At 29.6% G+C, this 21,127-nt stretch overlaps 2 protein-coding genes across 2 annotated transcripts; one reads left to right on the forward strand and one right to left on the reverse strand.

Annotated features, from left to right (window-relative positions):
- Positions 1-3: 3 nt before the first annotated feature.
- LOC135140380 (carbohydrate sulfotransferase 11-like) lies at positions 4-9,123 on the forward strand. Its single transcript, XM_064070884.1, has 3 exons — positions 4-213; positions 8,357-8,608; positions 8,656-9,123. The coding sequence occupies exons 1-3, from the start codon at positions 4-6 to the stop codon at positions 9,067-9,069; spliced, it is 876 nt and encodes a 291-aa protein (XP_063926954.1). The 3' UTR covers positions 9,070-9,123.
- Positions 9,055-20,434, reverse strand: LOC135140379 (phosphoglucomutase-like). Its single transcript, XM_064070883.1, has 7 exons — positions 20,317-20,434; positions 19,972-20,221; positions 19,474-19,912; positions 19,182-19,378; positions 18,866-19,131; positions 9,433-9,757; positions 9,055-9,382 (listed from the first exon to the last, which is right to left on the reverse strand). The coding sequence occupies exons 2-7, from the start codon at positions 20,212-20,214 to the stop codon at positions 9,164-9,166; spliced, it is 1,689 nt and encodes a 562-aa protein (XP_063926953.1). The 5' UTR covers positions 20,215-20,221; positions 20,317-20,434; the 3' UTR covers positions 9,055-9,163.
- Positions 20,435-21,127: the final 693 nt, after the last annotated feature.

A 21,127-nucleotide genomic window follows, 5' to 3' on the forward strand; every position in this document is an offset into this window, starting at 1 on the left:
GGCATGGTGGGGTTCGACAGACTCATTTTCGGGCAGTTGTTGGTGCTGGTGGTGCAGGGCCGGTACCCGTGGCTGGAGCAGGTGACGAGGCAGGAGCAGCTGACGAGAGGGTGCGCCAGGTACGGCGGGGGCGCGCGCAGGATCGACTACGACCAGCTCGACCACGTGCTGGTGGACCATAAGCACAAGATGCTCTATTGCTACGTGCCCAAGGTGGGTGTTTTTCTGGGTAGATGGTAAAAACCAACCGACAATTGGCTGATTTGTTTTTATTTTAATAAAATGTATTTGTGGTCTATGAATCCGTGGTGAGTTTTCACCCTACACGACATTTTGCAATTTAAGTTTTTTCAATTTTGCAATATTTCGATTTTTTATTTTTATGATTTTTTTTTTCATTTTTATTTTCTCGATTTTGTATCACAATTTTTTTTTTTATTATTGACTTTATGTTTTTTCGATTTTATAATTTTGCAGGTTCTCGATTTTCCAATTTTAAAATTTTTCGATTTTTCAATTATCCGATTTTCCGATTTCTATAATTTTCAATAATTCGATTTTTTTTTATTCGAAAATCCAATAATTAAGAAATGGAAAAATCCTAAAATAGTAAAATTGAAAAACTTTAATATTTAAAATGAAAATTAGAAAAAATTGCAAATCAAAAATCGAAGAAACGAAAAATTCAAAAATCCAAAAACTGAAAAATCTAAAAGTGAAAAAATGAAAAAACTAAAAAATTTAAGAATGCACAATTGAAAATGGGAAATCGCATAAATGAATCCAATAATTGAAAAACGGCGAGTTTCTGGAAACGTGAAATTTAAAAATTGTAAAATTTTAAAAATTATTATTAAAATTGAAAAATCCAAAAATCGGAAAATCAAGTAAGTGAAAAAATCCTAAAATAGTAAAATTGAAAAAATACATATTTAAAATGAAAACAAAAAAACAGTAAATCAAAAATTGAAGAAAAAAAAATTGAAAAATCCAAAAACTGAGAAATCAAAAAGTGAAAAAACGAAAAATAAGTTGAAACATTCAAGTGTTGGAAAATCGAAAGATTAAAAAAATTAAAAATCAAGAATCGAAAAATTGAAAATGGAAAATCGAATAAATTTAATGCAATAATTGAAAAACGGAAAAATTCTGAAAACGTGAAATTGAAAAATCCAAAAATTGGAAAATTGAAACACATTGAAAAATAAATTTAATCAGTACATTGAAAAACGGAAAATTTGAACAAATTAAAAAAATCAAAAACCGAAATGAAAAATTGAATAAATAACAATTTCTCGACCTTCCAAATTTTTCAATTTTGCAATATTTCGAATTTATAAGTTTTCATTTTCCTAATTTTTTTCATTTTCTCGATTTTATATCGGAATTTTAAGTTTCTCAATTTTTAATTTTTCCTTTCTTCAATTTTTCAAGTTTTTGATTCCAATTTTTAGATTTTTTAAAGTTTTCGTTTTACACGTTTTCCCTTTTTCATTTTTGATTTTTCAATTTTACAATTTTGCGGTTTTCCCAATTTTTTATTCGAAAAGTTGAAACATCGAAACACTGAAAATCGAAGAAGTGAAAAAATTTTAAAATCCGATAATTGAAAAATGGAAAAATCCTAAAATAGTGAAATCGAAAAAACGAAAAACGGAAAAATTTTAAAATGGAAACTCGAAAAGTCGCGTTTCGTAAAATTGAAGAAAAAAAATTGAAAAATTGCAAATCGAAAAATTTTAAATTTTGAAAATGGAAACACAAAAAAATGTGAAAAAATATATAAAATACAGAAAATGAAAAATCGAAACGAGAAATTGTAAATCAAAAATCGAATAAACGAATTATTGAAAAATAGAGAAATTCTAAAAACGTGCAATTGAAAAAGTGGTAAATTTTAAAAATTATCATTACATATTTAAAATGAAAAGTAGAAAAATTACGAATCAGTACACTGATTTTTTTTCATTTTCTCGATTTTATATCGGAATTTTTCGTTTATTTAACTTTTCAAATTTTCAATCTTTGATTTTTCATTTCGTCGGTTTTTCAATTTTTTAATATTTCGTTTTTTCGATCTTTAAGTTTCTCAATTTTTAATTTTTCCTTTCTTCAATTTTTCAAGTTTTTGATTCCAATTTTTAGATTTTTTAAAGTTTTCGTTTCACAATTTTTCCCTTTTTCATTTTTGATTTTACAATTTTGCGGTTTTTCCAATTTTTTATTCGAAAAGTTGAAACATCGAAACACTGAAAATCGAAGAAGTGAAAAAATTTTAAAATCCAATCATTGAAAAATAGAAAAATCCTAAAATAGTGAAACTGAAAACACGAAAAACGGAAAAATTTTAAAATGGAAACTCGAAAAGTCGCATTTCGTAAAATTGAAGAAAAAAAATTGAAAAATTGCAGATCTTTAAATTTTGAAAATGGAAAAACAAAAAAATGTGAAAAAATATATAAAATACAGAAAATGAAAAATCAAAAAAAATTAAAAATTGAAAAAAATTACCGCAAAATCAAAAATCGAATAAATGAATCCAATAATTAAAAAATGGAGAAATTCTGAAAACGTATGACAGAATAAGTGTGTAATTTTAAAAATTATAATTACATATTTAAAATGAAAACTAGAAAAATTACAAATCAAAAATTGGCAAATCCAAAAATTAGAAAACTACATTGAAAAAAAAATTAATCACATCAAAATCTAAAAAACGTAAAAGTTTTGAAAATCGAAAAACTAAAAAACAAAAAAAAAATGAAAAATTCAAAAACTCAAGTCAAAAGTTTTCCAACTTATGGATGTTTCAACTTTCTATTTCTTAAATTTTTCGTTTCGGTTTTTTATTGTCTTTATTTTTAAAATTTCGCGATTTTTCAATGCTCTAATATTATAATTTTTTTCTTTTTTCAGTGTGAAATTTTTCTATTTTTCATCTTTAAAGTGTTTCAATCAAAACTTGGAAAATTCGCATGTCGTAAAAATTAAAATTGCAAATCGAAAAATTGAAAAGTTTGAAAGTGAAAAAACAAAAAATTATGAGGAAATATAAAAAATAAAGAAAAGGAAAAACGAAACCAGAAATTGCAAATCAAAAATTCGAAAAACTGAAAAATTGAAAAATGGAGAAATTCTGAAAATTGAAATTGAAAAAGTGTAACATTTTAAAAATTACTATTAAATTTGAAAAATCCAAAAATTGGAAAATTGAAAAATTGAAACACATTGAAAAATAAATTTAATCAGTACATTGAAAAACGGAAAATTTGAACAAATTAAAAATATAAAAAACTGAAATGAAAAATTGAATAAATAACAATTTCACGATCTTCCAAATTTTTCAATTTTGCAGTATTTCGAAATTATAATTTTTCATTTTCTCGATTTTATATCGCAATTTTTCGTTTATTCAATTTTTCAAATTTTCAATCTTTGATTTTTCAGTCGTCTGTTTTCCAATTTTTAGATTTTTTAAACTTTTCGTTTTACACTTTTGCAATTTTTTATTCGAAAACACTGAAAAATGAAGAAGTGAAAAAATTTTAAAATCCAATAATTAAAAAATGGAAAAATCCTAAAAGAATAAAATTGAAATACTTCACACATTTAAAACGAAAACTAGAAAAAATTGCAAATCGAAAATTCAAGGAACGAAACATTGAAAAATTCAAAACGTGAGAAAAGGAAAAACTGAAAAATTTCAAAATGGAAACTCGAGAAGTCGCATTTCGAAAAAATTGAAGAAAAAAAGTTGAAAATAAGTGTGAAATTTTAAAAATCATAATTACATATTTAAATGAAAACTTGAAAAATTACAAACCAAAAATTAGAAAACTACATTGAAAAAAAAATTTTAATCAGTAATCGAAATATTCAAGCAAGGAAAAATTAAAAAAAATATAATTCGGAACATGGAAAAATCGAAAATTTCAATAAATGAAAAAATAAAGAATCGAAAAACTGAAGTAAATGAGAAATTGAAAAAACAAAAAATCACACATCAAAATCAAAAAAACGTAAAATTCAAAACTTTTGAAAATCGAAAAACTGAAGAAACAAAAAAAAATGAAAAATTTAGAAACTCAAGTCAAAAATTTTCCAACTTATGGATGTTTCAATTTTTCGATTGCAATGTTTTGTTTCGGTTTTTTCTAGTCTTTTATTTTTTGAATTTTTGGATTTTTCAATTTTTCAAGTTCTTGATTTCCAATTTTTAGCTTTTTCAATTTCACAATGTTGCAATTTTTCCATTTTTTTGATTCGAAAAGTTGATAAATCGAAAAACTGAAAAAAAATTGCAAATCGAAGAACTGAAGAAACGAAAAATTGAAACATTGAAAAACTAAAAATTGTGAAACGTAAAAATAATGTCGAAAACTGTAATACTGCAAGATCCAAAAACTAAAAATTTAAAATCCAAAAATTGAAAAATCGAGTCAGTGAAAAAAATTGAAACACTACATATTTAAAATGAAAACTAGAAAAAATTACAAATCAAAAATCGAAGAACGAAAAATTCAAAAATCCAAAAACTGAAAAATCTAAAAGTGAAAAAATGAAAAATAAGTTGAAATATTAAAAAGTTGGAAAATCGAAAAATTCGAAAATTTAAAATGAAAAAACTAAAAATTTAAGAATGCACGATTGAAAATGGGAAATCGAATAAATGAATCCAATAATTGAAAAACGGAGAATTTCTGGAAACGTGAAATTTAAAAATTGTAAAATTTTAAAAATTATAATTAAAATTGAAAAATCCAAAAATTGGAAAATCAAGTAAGTGAAAAAGTGTTAAAATCCAATAATTGAAAAATGGAAAAATCCTAAAATAGTAAAATTGAAAAACTACATATTTAAAATGAAAACAAAAAAACAGTGTAAATCAAAAATTGAAGAAACAAAATTGAAAAATCCAAAGAAGTGTTGGAAAATTGAAAGATTATAAAATTTAAAAGTGAAAACTCGAAAAGTCGCAAGTCGTGAAATTAAAGGAAAAAAATGTAAAAACAAAAAAAAAAATGAAAAATCGAAACGAGAAGTTGCAAATCAAAAATTCGAAAAAATTAAAAATCAAGAATCGAAAAATTGAAAATGGAAAATCGAATAAATTTAATACAATAATTGAAAAACGGAAAAATTCTGAAAACGTGAAATTGAAAAATCCAAAAATTGGAAAATTGAAACACATTGAAAAATAAATTTAATCAGTACATTGAAAAACGGAAAATTTGAATAAATTAAAAAAAAACCGAAATGAAAAATTGAATAAATAACAATTTCTCGACCTTCCAAATTTTTCAATTTTGCAATATTTCGAAATTGTAAGTTTTCATTTTCCTGATTTTTTCCATTTTCTCGATTTTATATCGGAATTTTTCGTTTATTTAACTTTTCAAATTTTCAATCTTTGATTTTTCATTTCGTCGGTTTTTCAATTTTTTAATATTTCGTTTTTTCGATTTTTAAGTTTCTCAATTTTCAATTTTTCCTTTCTTCAATTTTTCAAGTTTTTGATTCCAATTTTTAGATTTTTTAAAGTTTTCGTTTTACACTTTTTCCCTTTTTCATTTTTGATTTTTCAATTTTACAATTTTGCGGTTTTTCCAATTTTTTATTCGAAAAGTTGAGACATCGAAACACTGAAAATCGAAGAAGTGAAAAAATTTTAAAATCCAATAATTGAAAAATGGAAAAATCCTAAAATAGTGAAATCGAAAAAACGAAAAACGGAAAAAATTTAAAATGGAAACTCGAAAAGTCGCGTTTCGTAAAATTGAAGAAAAAAAATTTTTAATTTTGAAACTGGAAAAACAAAAAAATGTGAAAAAATATATAAAATACAGAAAATGAAAAATCGAAACGAGAAATTGTAAATCAAGAATCGAATAAATGAATTATTCAAAAATAGAGAAATTCTGAAAACGTACAATTGAAAAAGTGGTAAATTTTAAAAATTATCATTACATATTTAAAATGAAAAGTAGAAAAATTACGAATCAGTACACTGAAAAACCGAAAATCTGAACAAAAATCAAGAAATTAAAAAAACTGAAAATCCAAAAGTGGGAAAATTGAAAAATCCAAAAAATTTAAAAATGGAAACGAAAAACAAAAAAAATTGGTCTGATTGGAAAATTGAAAAGTTTTGAAAATTCAAACACTGAAGAAACAAAAAAATTAAAAAAATGAAAAATTGAAAAAATCAAGTCAAAAATTTTCCAACTTATGGATGTTTCAACTTTTTATTTCTTAAATTTTTCGTTTCGGTTTTTTATTGCCTTTATTTTTAAAATTTCGCAGTTTTTCAATGCTCTAATATTATAATTTTTTTCTCTTTTCAGTGTGAAATTTTTCTATTTTTCATCTTTAAAGTGTTTCAATCAAAACTTGGAAAAATCGCATGTCGTAAAAATTAAAATTGCAAATCGAAAAATTGAAAAGTTTGAAAGTGAAAAAAGAAAAAAATATGAGGAAATATAAAAAATAAAGAAAAGGAAAAATTGAAAATGGAGAAATTCTGAAAATTGAAATTGAAAAAGTGTAACATTTTAAAAATTACTATTAAATTTGAAAAATCCAAAAATTGGAAAATTGAAAAATTGAAACACATTGAAAAATAAATTTAATCAGTACATTGAAAAACGGAAAATTTGAACAAATTAAAAATATAAAAAACCAAAATGAAAAATTGAATAAATAACAATTTCACGATCTTCCAAATTTTTCAATTTTGCAGTATTTCGAAATTATAATTTTTCATTTTCTCGATTTTATATCACAATTTTTCGTTTATTCAATTTTTCAAATTTTCAATCTTTGATTTTTCAGTTCGTCTGTTTTCCAATTTTTAGATTTTTTTAAACTTTTCGTTTTACACTTTTGCAATTTTTTATTCGAAAACACTGAAAAATCGAAGAAGTGAAAAAATTTTAAAATCCAATAATTAAAAAATGGAAAAATCCTAAAACAGTAAAATTGAAATACCTACTTTACACATTTAAAACGAACACTAGAAAAAATTGCAAATCGAAAATTCAAGGAACGAAACATTGAAAAATTCAAAACGTGAGAAAAGGAAAAACTGAAAAATTTAAAAATGGAAACTCGAAAAGTCGCATTTCGAAAAAATTTAAGAAAAAAAGTTGAAAATAAGTGTGAAATTTTAAAAATCATAATTACATATTTAAATGAAAACTTGAAAAATTACAAACCAAAAATTAGAAAACTACATTGAAAAAAAAAATTTAATCAGTAATCGAAACTTTTGAAAATCGAAAAACTGAAGAAACAAAAAAAAATTAAAAATTTAGAAACTCGAGTAAAAAATTTTCCAACTTATGGATGTTTCAATTTTTTGTTTCTTAAATTTTTCGTTCCCAGTACACATCGTGAAAAAAAAAGAAAAATTGAAATTGGAAAAACAAAAAAATTGGTCTAATTGGAAAATTGCAAAGTTTTGAAAATTCAAAAATTGAAAAAAGTCAAGTCAAAAATTTTCCAATTTATGGATGTTTCAATTTTTCGATTGCAATGTTTCGTTTCGGTTTTTTAGTCTTTATTTTTTAAATTTTTGGATTTTTCAATTTTTCGAGTTCTCGATTTCCAATTTTTAGCTTTTTCAATTTCACAATATTGCAATTTTTCCATTTTTTTGATTCGAAAAGTTGATAAATCGAAAAATTGAAAAAAAAATGCAAATCGAAGAACTGAAGAAACGAAAAATTGAAACATTGAGAAACTAAAAATTGAGAAACGTAAAAATAATGTCGAAAACTGTAACACTGGAAGATCGAAAAACTGAAAATTTAAAATCCAAAAATTGAAAAATCGAGTCAGTGAAAAAAATTGAAACACTACATATTTGAAATGAAAACTAGAAAAATTTCAAATCAAAAATTGAGAAATCCGAAAATTAGAAAACGTCACATTGAAAAAATTAAAACAGTGCCTTGAAAAACAGAAAAATTGGTCCAAACTTAAAAACACGGAAAATTGGAAATTGAAATAGTGAAGAAACAAAAAAAGGAAAACATGAAACTCAAGTCAAAAATTTTCCAACTTATGGATGTTTCAATTTTTTATTATTTTTCGTTTCGATTTGTTATTGTCTTTATTTTTTCAATTTTTCGGTTTTCAAATTTCGTTTTTCAACTTCTAGATTTTTGAATTGTTGGATTTTAAAACTTTTTCTTTTATTCGACTTTTTTTCAAACTCTCAATATAATTGAAAAATCAAAATGAAAAAAACCAAAAAATGTGAAATGAAAATTTTGAAAAATCGAGAAAATAGAAACTAAAAAATTCTGAAAATGAAACCTTTATAAATAATTCTAAAAATTGACTTGTCGTCCAGGTGGCTTGCACCAACTGGAAGCGCCTCCTCATGGTCTTGACCGGCACGTCGTCGTCGTCCAACCTCGTCGACATCCCCGGGTCTCTAGCCCACGCCGACAACTCCACCCTCAGGCTCTCCCAGCTGGACCCCCCCGCCGTGCGCCACTGCCTCGAGCACTACACCGCCTTCGTCATGGTCCGCCACCCCTTCGAGCGCCTCCTCTCCGCCTACCGCAACAAGTTCGAGAACACCTACAGCCAGTACTTCCAAGTAAGCCCGAATCTAGTTAGTCGTGCCAGTACTCCACCCCCTTACAGCTCCGCTACGGCCGCACCATCATCCGCAAGTACCGCCACAACGCCACCGACAGCGACCTGGACACCGGCACCAACGTGACCTTCCGCGAGTTCGTCTGGTACGTCCTGGAGGACGGCAGCGCCAACGAGCACTGGGCGCCCGTGTTCGACCTGTGCCACCCCTGCTCTCTCAACTACAGCTTCATCGGGCGGTACGAGACCCTCGTCGAGGACGCCGCCGCCCTCCTCGACATGATCGGCGCGCCGCCCATCGCCTTCCCCTTCACCAGGTCGTCGAACACGTCCCACAAGCTCAGGACGTACTTCCAGCAGCTGTCGATGGACGACATCCGCGGACTGTACAAGAAGTACGAGTACGACTTCAGGTTGTTCGGGTACACGCTCGAGGACTTGCTCGGCTTTGATTTACCGTAATTTATTAAGTTTTGTACAAAGAAATAGACAAATAAAACAATCGAAAATGTGCAACGAAGATCACAATAAATGCCACCACTCTACGGGGAAGGGTTTAGGTTATGACGGTGGGCTGCTCCCGCCCGGTGAACTTCTTGAGTTGGGAGATGTCGAGGGCGACGTTGATGAGGGGCTTCAGCATGGTCTGGGCGCTGCAGGTGACGTTGTCCTTCTCGTAGCTGTCGATGTAGAGGCGCACGGTGGCGCCGCTGCTGCCGGTGCCAGAGAGTCTGAAAATCACTCGGGAGCCGTCGTCGAAGAGCACCCGAATACCCTAGGTCAAACAATTAACAACCGTTTTTTAATTTATTTGATTTTTCGAACCTGGTTCTTGGTGAAACTCTTGTCGATGGGGTCCACGTACGAGAAGTTGTCGGCTTGCTTGACCTTGTAGGTTTTCCCCTCCGCCGTGAAGGTCTTCCCGACGAAGGCGGCGTCGGCGATGGTGTGCTCCAGGTGGGCCATCATTTTGTTAGCGTCGTCGCTGTCGCACTCCTCGTAGTCGTACCGGGTGAAGTAGTTCCGACCGTAGGTCTTCCAGTGTTCGGTGAGGATGTCCTCCACGCTCATGTTCTTGTGGGCGATGATGGACAGCCATGCCAGGACTGCCCAAATGCCGTCTTTCTCGCGAATGTGGTCGGAGCCGGTCCTGACAACAACAACAACAAATAAAATTATAAAATTGCAAAACCCCATGTGGCACAAACTTTGACGTAAACTACTCAAAGTTGTTTGTTTTCGGCTAAAATAATTACTACGACTAGTTTTAACTACTTTTTTTATGTGTGACTTCACGGATAATTATAGCGTGGTGCAGAAATCGCTATTTACTCGACTGTTTATTGTTACAAAGGCTGCAATAAACAAATTATCCTTGCAAAGTATGTATTCATTATTTATTTAACGACGTTCCAAGAAAACATTCAAGGTAGCTTAACGCTACAAAATAAATATTAAAGTTGACGACGATCGAAGTTTTTGTCGCCATATGTCGCTTTTTGCTTTGTTTGAAAGTTGCGTAACGACACGGAATGTGCATTTTTATAAAATATGAAATTCGTCACGTGTTTTTCTTGTGAAAGATGTTGATACACATGATGCAGGATCGTCTAACGAATATCTAAAAATGGTAAAATGCCAACAAAAATTTGTCTCTTGGCTGTCTCGAAAAAACTGATGACGTCATCTGAAAATACTATCCACTTTTAACTATTAGCCCTGCCCGCCCACCCACCCCTCCTTTTTACTGGCTACAGGGGTAAAGTGTGTTGTTGCGTTTCAAATCTATTTTTCATAATGAAATTTTGTGATTAAGATGAAAAAAACGTAAAATTTTAAAAAATAATTCACAAAAATGTGGAAGAAAAGCGATTAAAAGGATCCAAGAATGGGACTACAAAAAGTGATAAAAAATAAAAAATGCTAAAAAGAACAAGAAAAAAGTGACGAAAGAAAGGTAAGGAAAAAGAGGACCAAAAAAAATCGAAAAAAGTTGGCAAAAATTGTCGAAAAGAGCGGGAAAAAAAATGACGACAAAAATAGGTCCTACAAAATGTGAAAAAAAGGACCAAAAAAAAAACTCGACTACAAAAACCAAATATAATACACAAAAAGAATGTTAAAAATAGGGCAAAAAAAAAATGGAAAAAAAAATGTGGAAAAAAGGGACGACAAAAAAAGCGATAAAAACAGGACGAAAAATCCTGAATCAAGTTTAAAAAAAAAAACAAGAAACCAAAAGTGACAAAAATGAAAGTAAAAAACGCCATAAAAACGACAAAAAAAACGAAGACAAAAAATGCGACTAAAAGGACATCAACAAAAATGTTACAAAAAAACGACTATCGGAAAAAAGCTTCAAAAAAAAGAATGGAAACAAAAATAAAAAATGCGATTAGAATGAATGGAAATAAGGTCACAAGAAGAGGACAAAAAGAGAAAAATAAAGACGGCTCACGGAGTCAGAAACGGCGACAGAATTGGTTACAAAAAATGGAACAAAAAAAAACCTTTAAAAATAGGTCAAAATATCGAAAAAAGGGCAAAAAAAAATACTAAAGGTTAAATGTCCAAAGAAGGCAATAAAAAAGAGACCAAAAAGAAGAGAGTAAAAAAACTATGAAAAACAGACAAAAAAGAAAAAACTACAAAAAAATTTATTCAACATAAAAAAGACAGACAAAAACAGACGGTAAAGAAACCAGAAAAAGCAACCACGAGGGGAAAAACAACCAAAAAGATGACAAAAATGCGACAAAAAATGAAATGGAAAAAGTTGACAAAAAAAGTACAACAAAAAAGAGCAAACAAGCCAAAATCCAAACAAAATGCAAAAAATGGTAATAAAGAGACCAAAAAAAAAACGACTAGAACAAAAAAAGAGGTCACAAAATAGGCAACTAAAAATACGACGAAAACTGTACAAAAAAAAAACACGCTGAAAAACTACAAAAAACGGAAATACAAAAAATAAAAAAAGTGTCAAAAAAATGCGATAAAAAATCCATACATGTTAAAAAAATGGGATTACAAAAAACAAACAAATAAGCGGTGGTGGTGAGAAAAAATGCTAGTAACAGAGGACAAAAAACTCCGTAAAAAATGTGGAAAAAAACAAATACAAAAATAGGTGACAAAAACACAAGATAAAATATTCCATGAAAAATTCGAACAAAAGCGATTTTTCAATTTTTCTTTTCGTCAGTTTTTCAAGTTCTTGATTCATTTTTGAATTTGTCAATTATCCGATTTTCCATTTCTTTAATTTTCAATATTTTCGATTTTATATTTCGTTTCTTCTTTTCGATTTTTAAGTTTCCTAATTTTTTATCTTTCGATTTTTCAATTTTTGAACACATTGATTTCTAGTTTTTGAATTTTCCAACTGACGAAAACGGGTGATGGAAAAGCAAGAAAAAATGCAACTAAAAAAATGGAGTTAAAAAGGGCCAAAAAACAAAGAAAAAAATACAAAAAAAGCCACAAATAAATTTTAAAAATGTGTCCAAAAACTCAAAAAAAGGGTTACAAAAAATTCATAAAACACGTTAAAAAAATGGGATTACAAAAAAATTAAAAACGCGACGAAAGAATGATGCGAAAAAAATGCTACCAACTGAGAACAAAAAATTGCAAAAAAAATGTAGAAAAAAAAAATCGATTTTTTAATTTCACATTTTCCCGATTTTATATCACACTTTTTCGTTTTTTCATTTCCTTCATTTTTTCAATGTTTCTTCCGATTTTATAATTTTTCAATTCCTCGATTTTCCAAGTTTGAAATTTTGAATTTTGCAATTTTTGGATTTCTCAATTAACAGATTTTCAGATTTCTCTAATTTCCAGTATTCGGATTTTCTTAATTTTCAATATTTCGTTTTTTTTTATTTTGCACTTTTTCGTTTCTTCAATTTTTCAAGTTCTTGATTTCCAACTTTTAGAGTTTTCAAAGCTTTCGTTTTATACTTTTTTCGTTTTTTTTCACTTTTGATTTTACAATTTTGCAATTTTTCCATTTTTTTTATTCGAAAAGTTGAAAAATCGAAAAACTGAAAAAACGGGAAATTACAAAATCCGAAAAACTGCAAATTGAAGAACTCAAGAAATGAAAAATCGGAACATTGAAAAACGAAAAATGGAAAAACTTAAAAATCGAACAAAAATTACTGAATCGAAAAATTGAAAAGAGGAAAAAACGAATCGAATCGAAAAATTGGGAAACCCAAAAATTATTAAATTGAAAAATTATACGATTGTCAAAATTGTAAAGTCGAAAAATGGGATTACAAAAAAAAAAAAAAACAAAAAAACGACGAAAGAAAGGGGAGAAAAAATCCGAGTAACAGAAGACAAAAAGGTCCGTAAAAAATGTGAAAAAAAAACAAAAACAAAAATAGGTGACAAAAACACAAGATAAAATATTCCATGAAAAATTCGAACAAAAGCGATTTTTCAATTTTTCTTTTCTCCAGTTTTTCAAGTTCTTGATTCATTTTTGTATTTGTCAATTATCCGATTTTCCATTTCTTTAATTTTCAATATTTTCGATTTTATATTTCGTTTCTTCTTTTCGATTTTTAAGTTTCCTAATTTTTTATCTTTCGATTTTTCAATTTTTGAACACATTGATTTCTAGTTTTTTGAATTTTCAAACCGACAAAAACAGGTGATGAAAAAGCAAAAAAAAATCCAACTAAAAAAATGGAGTTAAAAAAGGGCCAAAAAACAAAGAAAAAAAATACAAAAAAAGTCACAAATAGATTTAAAAAATATTTCCAAAAACTCAGAAAAAGGGCAACAAAAAATCCAAAAAACACGTTAAAAAAATGGGATAAAAAAAACAAAAATGCGACTAACAGAGAACAAAAAAATTACAAAAAAAACGTGGACAAAAAGCGACAAAAGTATGTGACAAAAGCACAACATATAAAAATTCCTTGAAAAATTGAAAAAAAAAAACGCCAAAAAGCGATTTTTCGTTTCCCCAGTTTTTCATTTTCTGGATTTTTTAATTTCACATTTTCCCGATTTTATATCACACTTTTTCGTTTTTTCATTTCCTTCATTTTTTCAATGTTTCTTCCGATTTTATAATTTTTCAATTCCTCCATTTTCCAATTTTTAAATTTTGAATTTTGCAATTTTTGGATTTCTCAAATAACCGATTTTCCGATTTCTCTAATTTCCAATATTCGTTTTTTTTATTTTGCACTTTTCGTTTCTTCAATTTTTCAAGTTCTTGATTTCCAATTTTTAGACTTTTCAAAGTTTCGTTTTATACTTTTTTCGTTTTTTTTTTCACTTTTGATTTTACAATTTTGCAATTTTTCCATTTTTTTATTCGAAAAGTTGAAAAAACAGGAAATTACAAAATCCGAAAAACTGCAAATCGAAGAACTGAAGAAATGAAAAATCGAAACATTAAAAAACGAAAAATGGAAAAACTTTAAATTCGAACAAAAATTACTGAATCGAAAAATTGAAAACAAGAAAAAACGAATCGAATCGAAAAATTGGAAAACACGCAGAAAAACTACAAAAAAACGGGAATACAAAAAATAAAAAAGTGTCAAAAAAACTAAAAAAATGCGATAAAAAATCCATACATGTTAAAAAAATGTGATTACAAAAAAAAAACAAAAAAGCGACGAAAGATAGGTGAGAAAAAATGCTAGTAACAGAGGACAAAAAAACTCCGTAAAAAATGTGGAAAAAAACAAATACAAAAATAGGTGACAAAAACACAAGATAAAATATTCCATGAAAAATTCGAACAAAAGCGATTTTTCAATTTTTCTTTTCGCCAGTTTTTCAAGTTCTTGATTCATTTTTGAATTTGTCAATTATCCGATTTTCCATTTCTTTAATTTTTAATATTTTAGATTTTGTATTTCGTTTCTTCTTTTCGATTTTGCACTTTTTCGATTTTTAAGTTTCCTAATTTTTTATCTTTCGATTTTTCAATTTTTGACACATTGATTTCTAGTTTTTGAATTTTCCAACTGACGAAAACGGGTGATGGAAAAGCAAGAAACAATGCAACTAAAAAAATGGAGTCAAAAAGGGCCAAAAAACAAAGAAAAAAATACAAAAAAAGCCACAAATAAATTTTAAAAATGTGTCCAAAAACTCAAAAAAAGGGTTACAAAAAATTCATAAAACACGTTAAAAAAATGGGATTACAAAAAAATTAAAAACGCGACGAAAGAATGATGCGAAAAAAATGCTACCAACTGAGAACAAAAAATTGCAAAAAAAACGTAGAAAAAAAAAATCGATTTTTCAAATTTTCGTTTCCCCAGCTCCTGATTTTTATTTTTCAATTTCTCGATTTTTTAATTTCACATTTTCCCGATTTTATATCACACATTTTCGTTTTTTCATTTCCTTCATTTTTTCAATGTTTCTTCCGATTTTATAATTTTTCAATTCCTCGATTTCCCAAGTTTGAAATTTTGAATTTTGCAATTTTTGGATTTCTCAATTAACCGATTTTCAGATTTCTCTAATTTCCAGTATTCAGATTTTCTTAATTTTCAATATTTCGTTTTTTTTTATTTTGCACTTTTTCGTTTCTTCAATTTTTCAAGTTCTTGATTTCCAACTTTTAGATTTTTCAAAGTTTTCGTTTTATACTTTTTTCGTTTTTTTCACTTTTGATTTTACAATTTTGCAATTTTTCCATTTTTTATTCGAAAAGCTGAAAAATTGAAAAACTGAAAAAACGGAAAATTACAAAATCCGAAAAACTGCAAATTGAAGAACTCAAGAAATGAAAAATCGGACCATTGAAAAACGAAAAATGGAAAAACTTAAAAATCGAACAAAAATTACTGAATCGAAAAATTGAAAAGAGGAAAAAACGAATCGAATCGAAAAATTGGGAAACCCAAAAATTATTAAATCGAAAAATTATAGGATTGTCAAAATTGTAAAGTCGAAAAATGGGATTACAAAAAAAAAACAAAAAAACGACGAAAGAAAGGTGAGAAAAAATGCGAGTAACAGATGACAAAAAAGTCTGTAAAAAATGTGAAAAAAAAAACCTAAAACATAAATAGGTGACAAAAACACAAGATAAAATATTCCATGAAAAATTCGAACAAAAGCGATTTTTCAATTTTTCTTTTCTCCAGTTTTTCAAGTTCTTGATTCATTTTTGTATTTGTCAATTATCCGATTTTCCATTTCTTTAATTTTCAATATTTTCGATTTTATATTTCGTTTCTTCTTTTCGAATTTGCACTTTTTCGATTTTTAAGTTTCCTAATTTTTTATCTTTCGATTTTTCAATTTTTGAACACATTGATTACTAGTTTTTTGAATTTTCAAACTGACAAAAACAGGTGATGAAAAAGCAAAAAAAGATGCAACTAAAAAAAATTGAGTTAAAAAAAGGGCCAAAAAAACAAAAAAAAATGCAAAAAAAGTCACAAATAAATTTAAAAATATATCCAAAAACTCTGAAAAAGGGTAACAAAAAATCCATAAAACACGTTAAAAAAATTGGATTACAAAAAAAAAACAAAAACGCGACGAAAGAATGATGCGAAAAAAATGCTACCAACTGAGAACAAAAAAAATGCAAAAAAACGTAGGAAAAAAAACTCCAAAAAGCGATTTTTCAATTTTTCGTTTCCCCAGTTCTTGATTTTTATTTTTCAATTTCTCGATTTTTTAATTTCACATTTTCCCGATTTTATATCACACTTTTTCGTTTTTTCATTTCCTTCATTTTTTCAATGTTTGTTCCGATTTTATAATTTTTCAATTGCTCGATTTTCCAATTTTAAATTTTGAATTTTGCAATTTTTGGGATTTCTCAATTAACCGATTTCCGATTTCCAATATTCAGATTTCCTTAATTTTCAATATTTCGTTTTTTTAATTTTGCACTTTTTCGTTTCTTCAATTTTTCAAGTTCTTGATGTCCAACTTTTAGATTTTGAAGGTTTTCGTTTTTTTCACTTTTGATTTTACAATTTTTCCATTTTTTTATTCGAAAAGTTGAAAAATCGAAAAACTGAAAAAACGGGAAATTACAAAATTCGAAAACCTGCAAATCGAAGAACTGAAGAAATGAAAAATCGGACCATTGAAAAACGAAAAATGGATAAACTTAAAAATCAAACAAAAATTACTGAATCGGAAAATTGAAAAGAAGAAAACACGAATCGAATCGAAAAATTGGGAAACCCAAAAATTATTAAATCGAAAAATTATAGGATTGTCAAAATTGTAAAGTCGAAAAACGGGATTACAAAAAAAAGGCGAAAGAAAGGTGAAAAAAATGCTAGTAACAGAGGACAAAAAAAAAGTCCGTAAAAATGTGGGAAAAAACCAAAACAAAAATAGGTGACAAAAACACAAGATAAAATATTCCATGAAAAATTCGAACAACAGCGATTTTTCAATTTTTCTTTTCGCCAGTTTTTCAAGTTCTTGATTCATTTTTGTATTTGTCAATAATCCGATTTTCCATTTCTTTAATTTTCAATATTTTCGATTTTATATTTCGTTTCTTCTTTTAGATTTTGCACTATTTCGATTTTTAAGTTTCCTAATTTTTTATCTTTCGATTTTTCAATTTTTGACACATTGATTTCTAGCTTTTTGAATTTTCAAACTGACGAAAACGGGTGATGGAAAAGCAAGAAAAAAAGCAACTAAAAAAAGGAGTTAAAAAAAGGGCAAAAAAAAACAAAGAAAAAAAAATACAAAAAAAAGTCACAAATGAATTTAAAAAATGTGTCCAAAAACTCAAAAAAAGGGTAACAAAAAATCCATAAAACACGTTAAAAAAATGGGATTACAAAAAAAACAAAAACGCGACGAAAAAATGATGCGAAAAAAATGCTACCAACTGAGAACAAAAAAAAAATGCCAAAAAAAAACGTAGGAAAAAAACTCCAAAAGTGATTTTTCAATTTTTCGTTTCCCCAGTTCTTGATTTTTATTTTTCAATTTCTCGATTTTTTATTTCACATTTTCCCGATTTTATATCACACTTTTTCGTTTTTTCATTTCCTTCATTTCTTCAATGTTTCTTCCGATTTTATAATTTTTCAATTCCTCGATTTTCCAATTTTAAATTTTGAATTTTGCAATTTTTGGATTTCTCAAATAACCGATTTTCCGATTTCTGTAATTTCCAATATTCGTTTTTTTTATTTTGCACTTTTCGTTTCTTCAATTTTTCAAGTTCTTGATTTCCAATTTTTAGACTTTTCAAAGCTTTCGTTTTATACTTTTTTCGTTTTTTTTTCACTTTTGATTTTACAATTTTGCAATTTTTCCATTTTTTTTATTCGAAAAGTTGAAAAAACGGGAAATTACAAAATCCGAAAAACTGCAAATCGAAGAACTGAAGAAATGAAAAATCGAAACATTGAAAAACGAAAAATGGAAAAACTTCAAAATCGAATCGAATCGAAAAATTATTAAATCGAAAAATTATAGAATTCTTAAAATTGTAAAGCCGAAAAATTTAATTTTCAATATTTTCGATTTTATAATAGTTCGTTTTCGATTTTTAAGTTTCCTAATTTATATTATATAAAATTTACAACAAACTTGAATAAAAAAATGTGCCAAAAAACTAAAAAATGCGATAAAAAATCCACAAAACATGTTAAAACAATGGGAAAAAAGCGACAAAAATAGGTGACAGAACGCAAGATGAAAAAAATCCATAACAATTTCGAAAAAAAACGTCGCTACAAAAAATTACAAAACAAGGTGACGCGGAAACAAGGAAAAATCCCACAAAAAAAGCAACGAAAAAATTAAAAAAAAAAGGAGTAAAACTACAAAAATATTACAAAAAAATACGTTTAAAAAAAAGAGGGAAAAAACAAAAAAAAGACAAAAGGAGGACCAATAAAAGGGATTTAAAAAAAGTCCACCAAAAAAGGGCTTCAAAAAATTGACCCATATATGCGAAAAACGGTCCACAAAAACCGGAAAAAAAAAGTTGCCAATTAATTTTTTTCCAAAAAAAAAAACACCCAAACCCCGACCTCCACCAACCGCCAATAAATCCCATTTCCGCCTTAAATTAATCAACCGCGCCGTCTATATTTATCGCAAAAATAATAACCCATCAATTACCCAATACCACCAATCAATTCAGCCAACAAAAAAAAGTAATAACTCAAACCACAAGTCCAATTACCAACATAAACAACATTTACGCCGCCTCTAAAACCCGACCTTGGCACGCCACAATTCTCCCGATAACGCTATCGCCGCCCCTCACCCGAAACTCTCCTCGCCGCACAGCGACAGCCGCCCGGCGTCCATCAGATTCCCGAAGTACTTCCACCCGGTGGGCACCTCGAACATCTCCTTGCCCAGCTTGGCGGCGACCCGGTCCACCGCCGCCGCCGTCGGCATGGATCTAGCGAAGCCGTGGACCCCCTTGCTCTTGAAGTACGGAATGCAGTCCAGGTTGTTGGCGATCACAGCCAGACTGTCGCTGGGGGTGACGAAGAAGGCGTGCTTTCCGATGATCATGTTGCGGTCCTGGAGTTAGATTTGTTAGAGTTAGGTTTGAGTGTGGAGGAGAGGGTTACCCCGTCTCCGTCGAAGGCGGCCCCCAGGTCGTAGGTGGTGTCGTCTTTGACCTTGTCAACGAGGTCTTTGGCGTAGGTGAGATTGGGGTCGGGGTGGATCTCCCCGAAGTTGTCCAGGGGGATTATTCGACGGACGTTGTTATCAGGGCTGGCTCCTAATTCTTCCACGAAAATTCGAGTCACGTAGACACCAGTGACTAATAATAGTGATAGTTTATCGTTAATTTTTTTACTAATTGACGTTATCATGAGTGATTATGGGGGCCATAAATACTAATTTTTTTAGACTTACCCCCGTTCATGGAGTCAATTAACACGTTGAAGGGCGGCCTGTTGCCATCCCCCCGAATCAGCTCCTTCAGTTTCCCAAAATCGAAAATCTCCTTCATCAGAGTAACGTAATCATCGGAAGAATCTATGACTTCCACCACGAATTGCCTCCCGTCGACCTCGAAAGTCTGGGTCCCCGTCTGCGAAAATTCGCAGTCCAAATCCGGGGTGAATTTATACAGACTAATCTTCTTCGTGAGCTCGTACACCGCATCCGTGAAGCTATCAGGCGCCGGGCCCCCATTCTCAATATTAAACTTAATCCCGAAGTCGTTCCTGATGCCCCCGGGATTATGCGACGCCGTCAGAACAATCCCCCCTAACACTTTATGTGTACGGATCAGCGAAGACACGGCAGGCGTCGACAAAATCCCCCTTTGTCCGATGATCAACTTGGCCACCTTAAAAACAACCCCTCAATTAAACAAAAACACTCACACACCCTTAAACAAAAGTTTACCCCATTAGCCGCCGCGATCCTAATAATTATATTAATCGCCTGCTTCGAAAAGTACCTTCCATCGCCGCCTACGATGAGCGTCGCCCCCTTGAGCTTGTCCCCCAAGGCGTCCAAAATACACTGTACGAAGTTCTCAGTGTAGTTCTTCTCCATGAACACCTTGACCTTCTTGCGTAGCCCGCTGGTGCCGGGTTTCTGCCCCTCGAAGGGCGTAGTGGGAATAACGACAGAAGTGAGACTCATTGTCGGCCTACGGGAACAAAGTTTTCATTGAAAACGAGCACTTGTAAAATTTTAAGGTTAGGAAATTGGTCGGGGGGGTTCACTCAGGCGACGAGCACCTACCTTGGTTAGGTTAAAACGCGTCTATGGTGCGTAATTCAGTCTAATCTAGCTCTAAGCTCGTTTTTAATCTTTACGATTTCTTGAAATTTGAACTTTCAATGTCAAAGAGGTCAAGTTAGCGATGGTGCGCATGGGTGGGGTGAAAACCGGCGCGAGATTTGAATTTGACGTTTGAGTGGACAGGCCCGGATTGCGGCAATTGTTGGCCACTCTAAAGACTCAGTTTCATAAAAAAGTGTACTCATACTATATTAGTTACACTAAAAAGAAATAATAATTTATTGTTTAATTTCGTAGTTGGTTAATTTTTTTCAACTTCCTTATTTCCAAGCGGATGGTGTTATCTCTGAGATGACGCTACACAACTTGTGGTTTGTCAAGCCGCCACAACCAAGTCCGTTATCTCGCTGCTAAGCAAATGTGAAATATTTATTTTTATATTTTAATATATCTCGGGACTCAAAAATTCTTTATGCGGGCCTGTCCGTATGAAATTGCCTTGGAATCAGTTCAATTTGTGTAAGTAACGTGCCAAAATTAATTGGCTTGTTTGTTATGACTCTAATGTAAAAGTTCAACATACTTGGCTTTAAATAAATCACTTGCTTTTAGGAGGCGCTTGACTTTTGAAAAGGAATTTTTACGTAGACTTTGCCCGAATGCAAAAAAAGTGGTTCGGGTGCCAACCCTGGAAATTTTCCACGAAAAAAATTCTTTCTGCAGGTGTATTGGTTGTGTTTTAAAAGCCACTTTGGCCTAAATAATTTTGTAGTTCAAAAAAAAGTTGACCCGCCCACCCACCCCTTCCCCA

The sequence above is a fragment of the Zophobas morio genome, unplaced genomic scaffold (genome assembly GCF_036711695.1).
Source record: "Zophobas morio isolate AGI-343-1 ecotype UQ-CSIRO unplaced genomic scaffold, CSIRO_AGI_Zmor_V1 ptg000040l, whole genome shotgun sequence".
NCBI lineage: Eukaryota > Metazoa > Arthropoda > Insecta > Coleoptera > Tenebrionidae > Zophobas > Zophobas morio.

What these genes read in the sequence shown, in the direction of transcription:
- LOC135140380 (XM_064070884.1), top strand. Translation starts at nt 4, where the DNA reads ATGGTGGGGTTCGACAGACTCATTTTCGGGCAGTTGTTGGTGCTGGTG. An exon ending in TCTATTGCTACGTGCCCAAG is followed by an intron (nt 214 to 8,356) that starts GTGGGTGTTTTT and finishes CTTGTCGTCCAG; the next exon opens with GTGGCTTGCACCAACTGGAA. An exon ending in CCTACAGCCAGTACTTCCAA is followed by an intron (nt 8,609 to 8,655) that starts GTAAGCCCGAAT and finishes ACCCCCTTACAG; the next exon opens with CTCCGCTACGGCCGCACCAT.
- LOC135140379 (XM_064070883.1), bottom strand. Translation starts at nt 20,214, where the DNA reads ATGAGTCTCACTTCTGTCGTTATTCCCACTACGCCCTTCGAGGGGCAG. An exon ending in AATTGACTCCATGAACGGGG is followed by an intron (nt 19,379 to 19,473) that starts GTAAGTCTAAAA and finishes CACTATTATTAG; the next exon opens with TCACTGGTGTCTACGTGACT. An exon ending in CCGCCTTCGACGGAGACGGG is followed by an intron (nt 19,132 to 19,181) that starts GTAACCCTCTCC and finishes ATCTAACTCCAG; the next exon opens with GACCGCAACATGATCATCGG.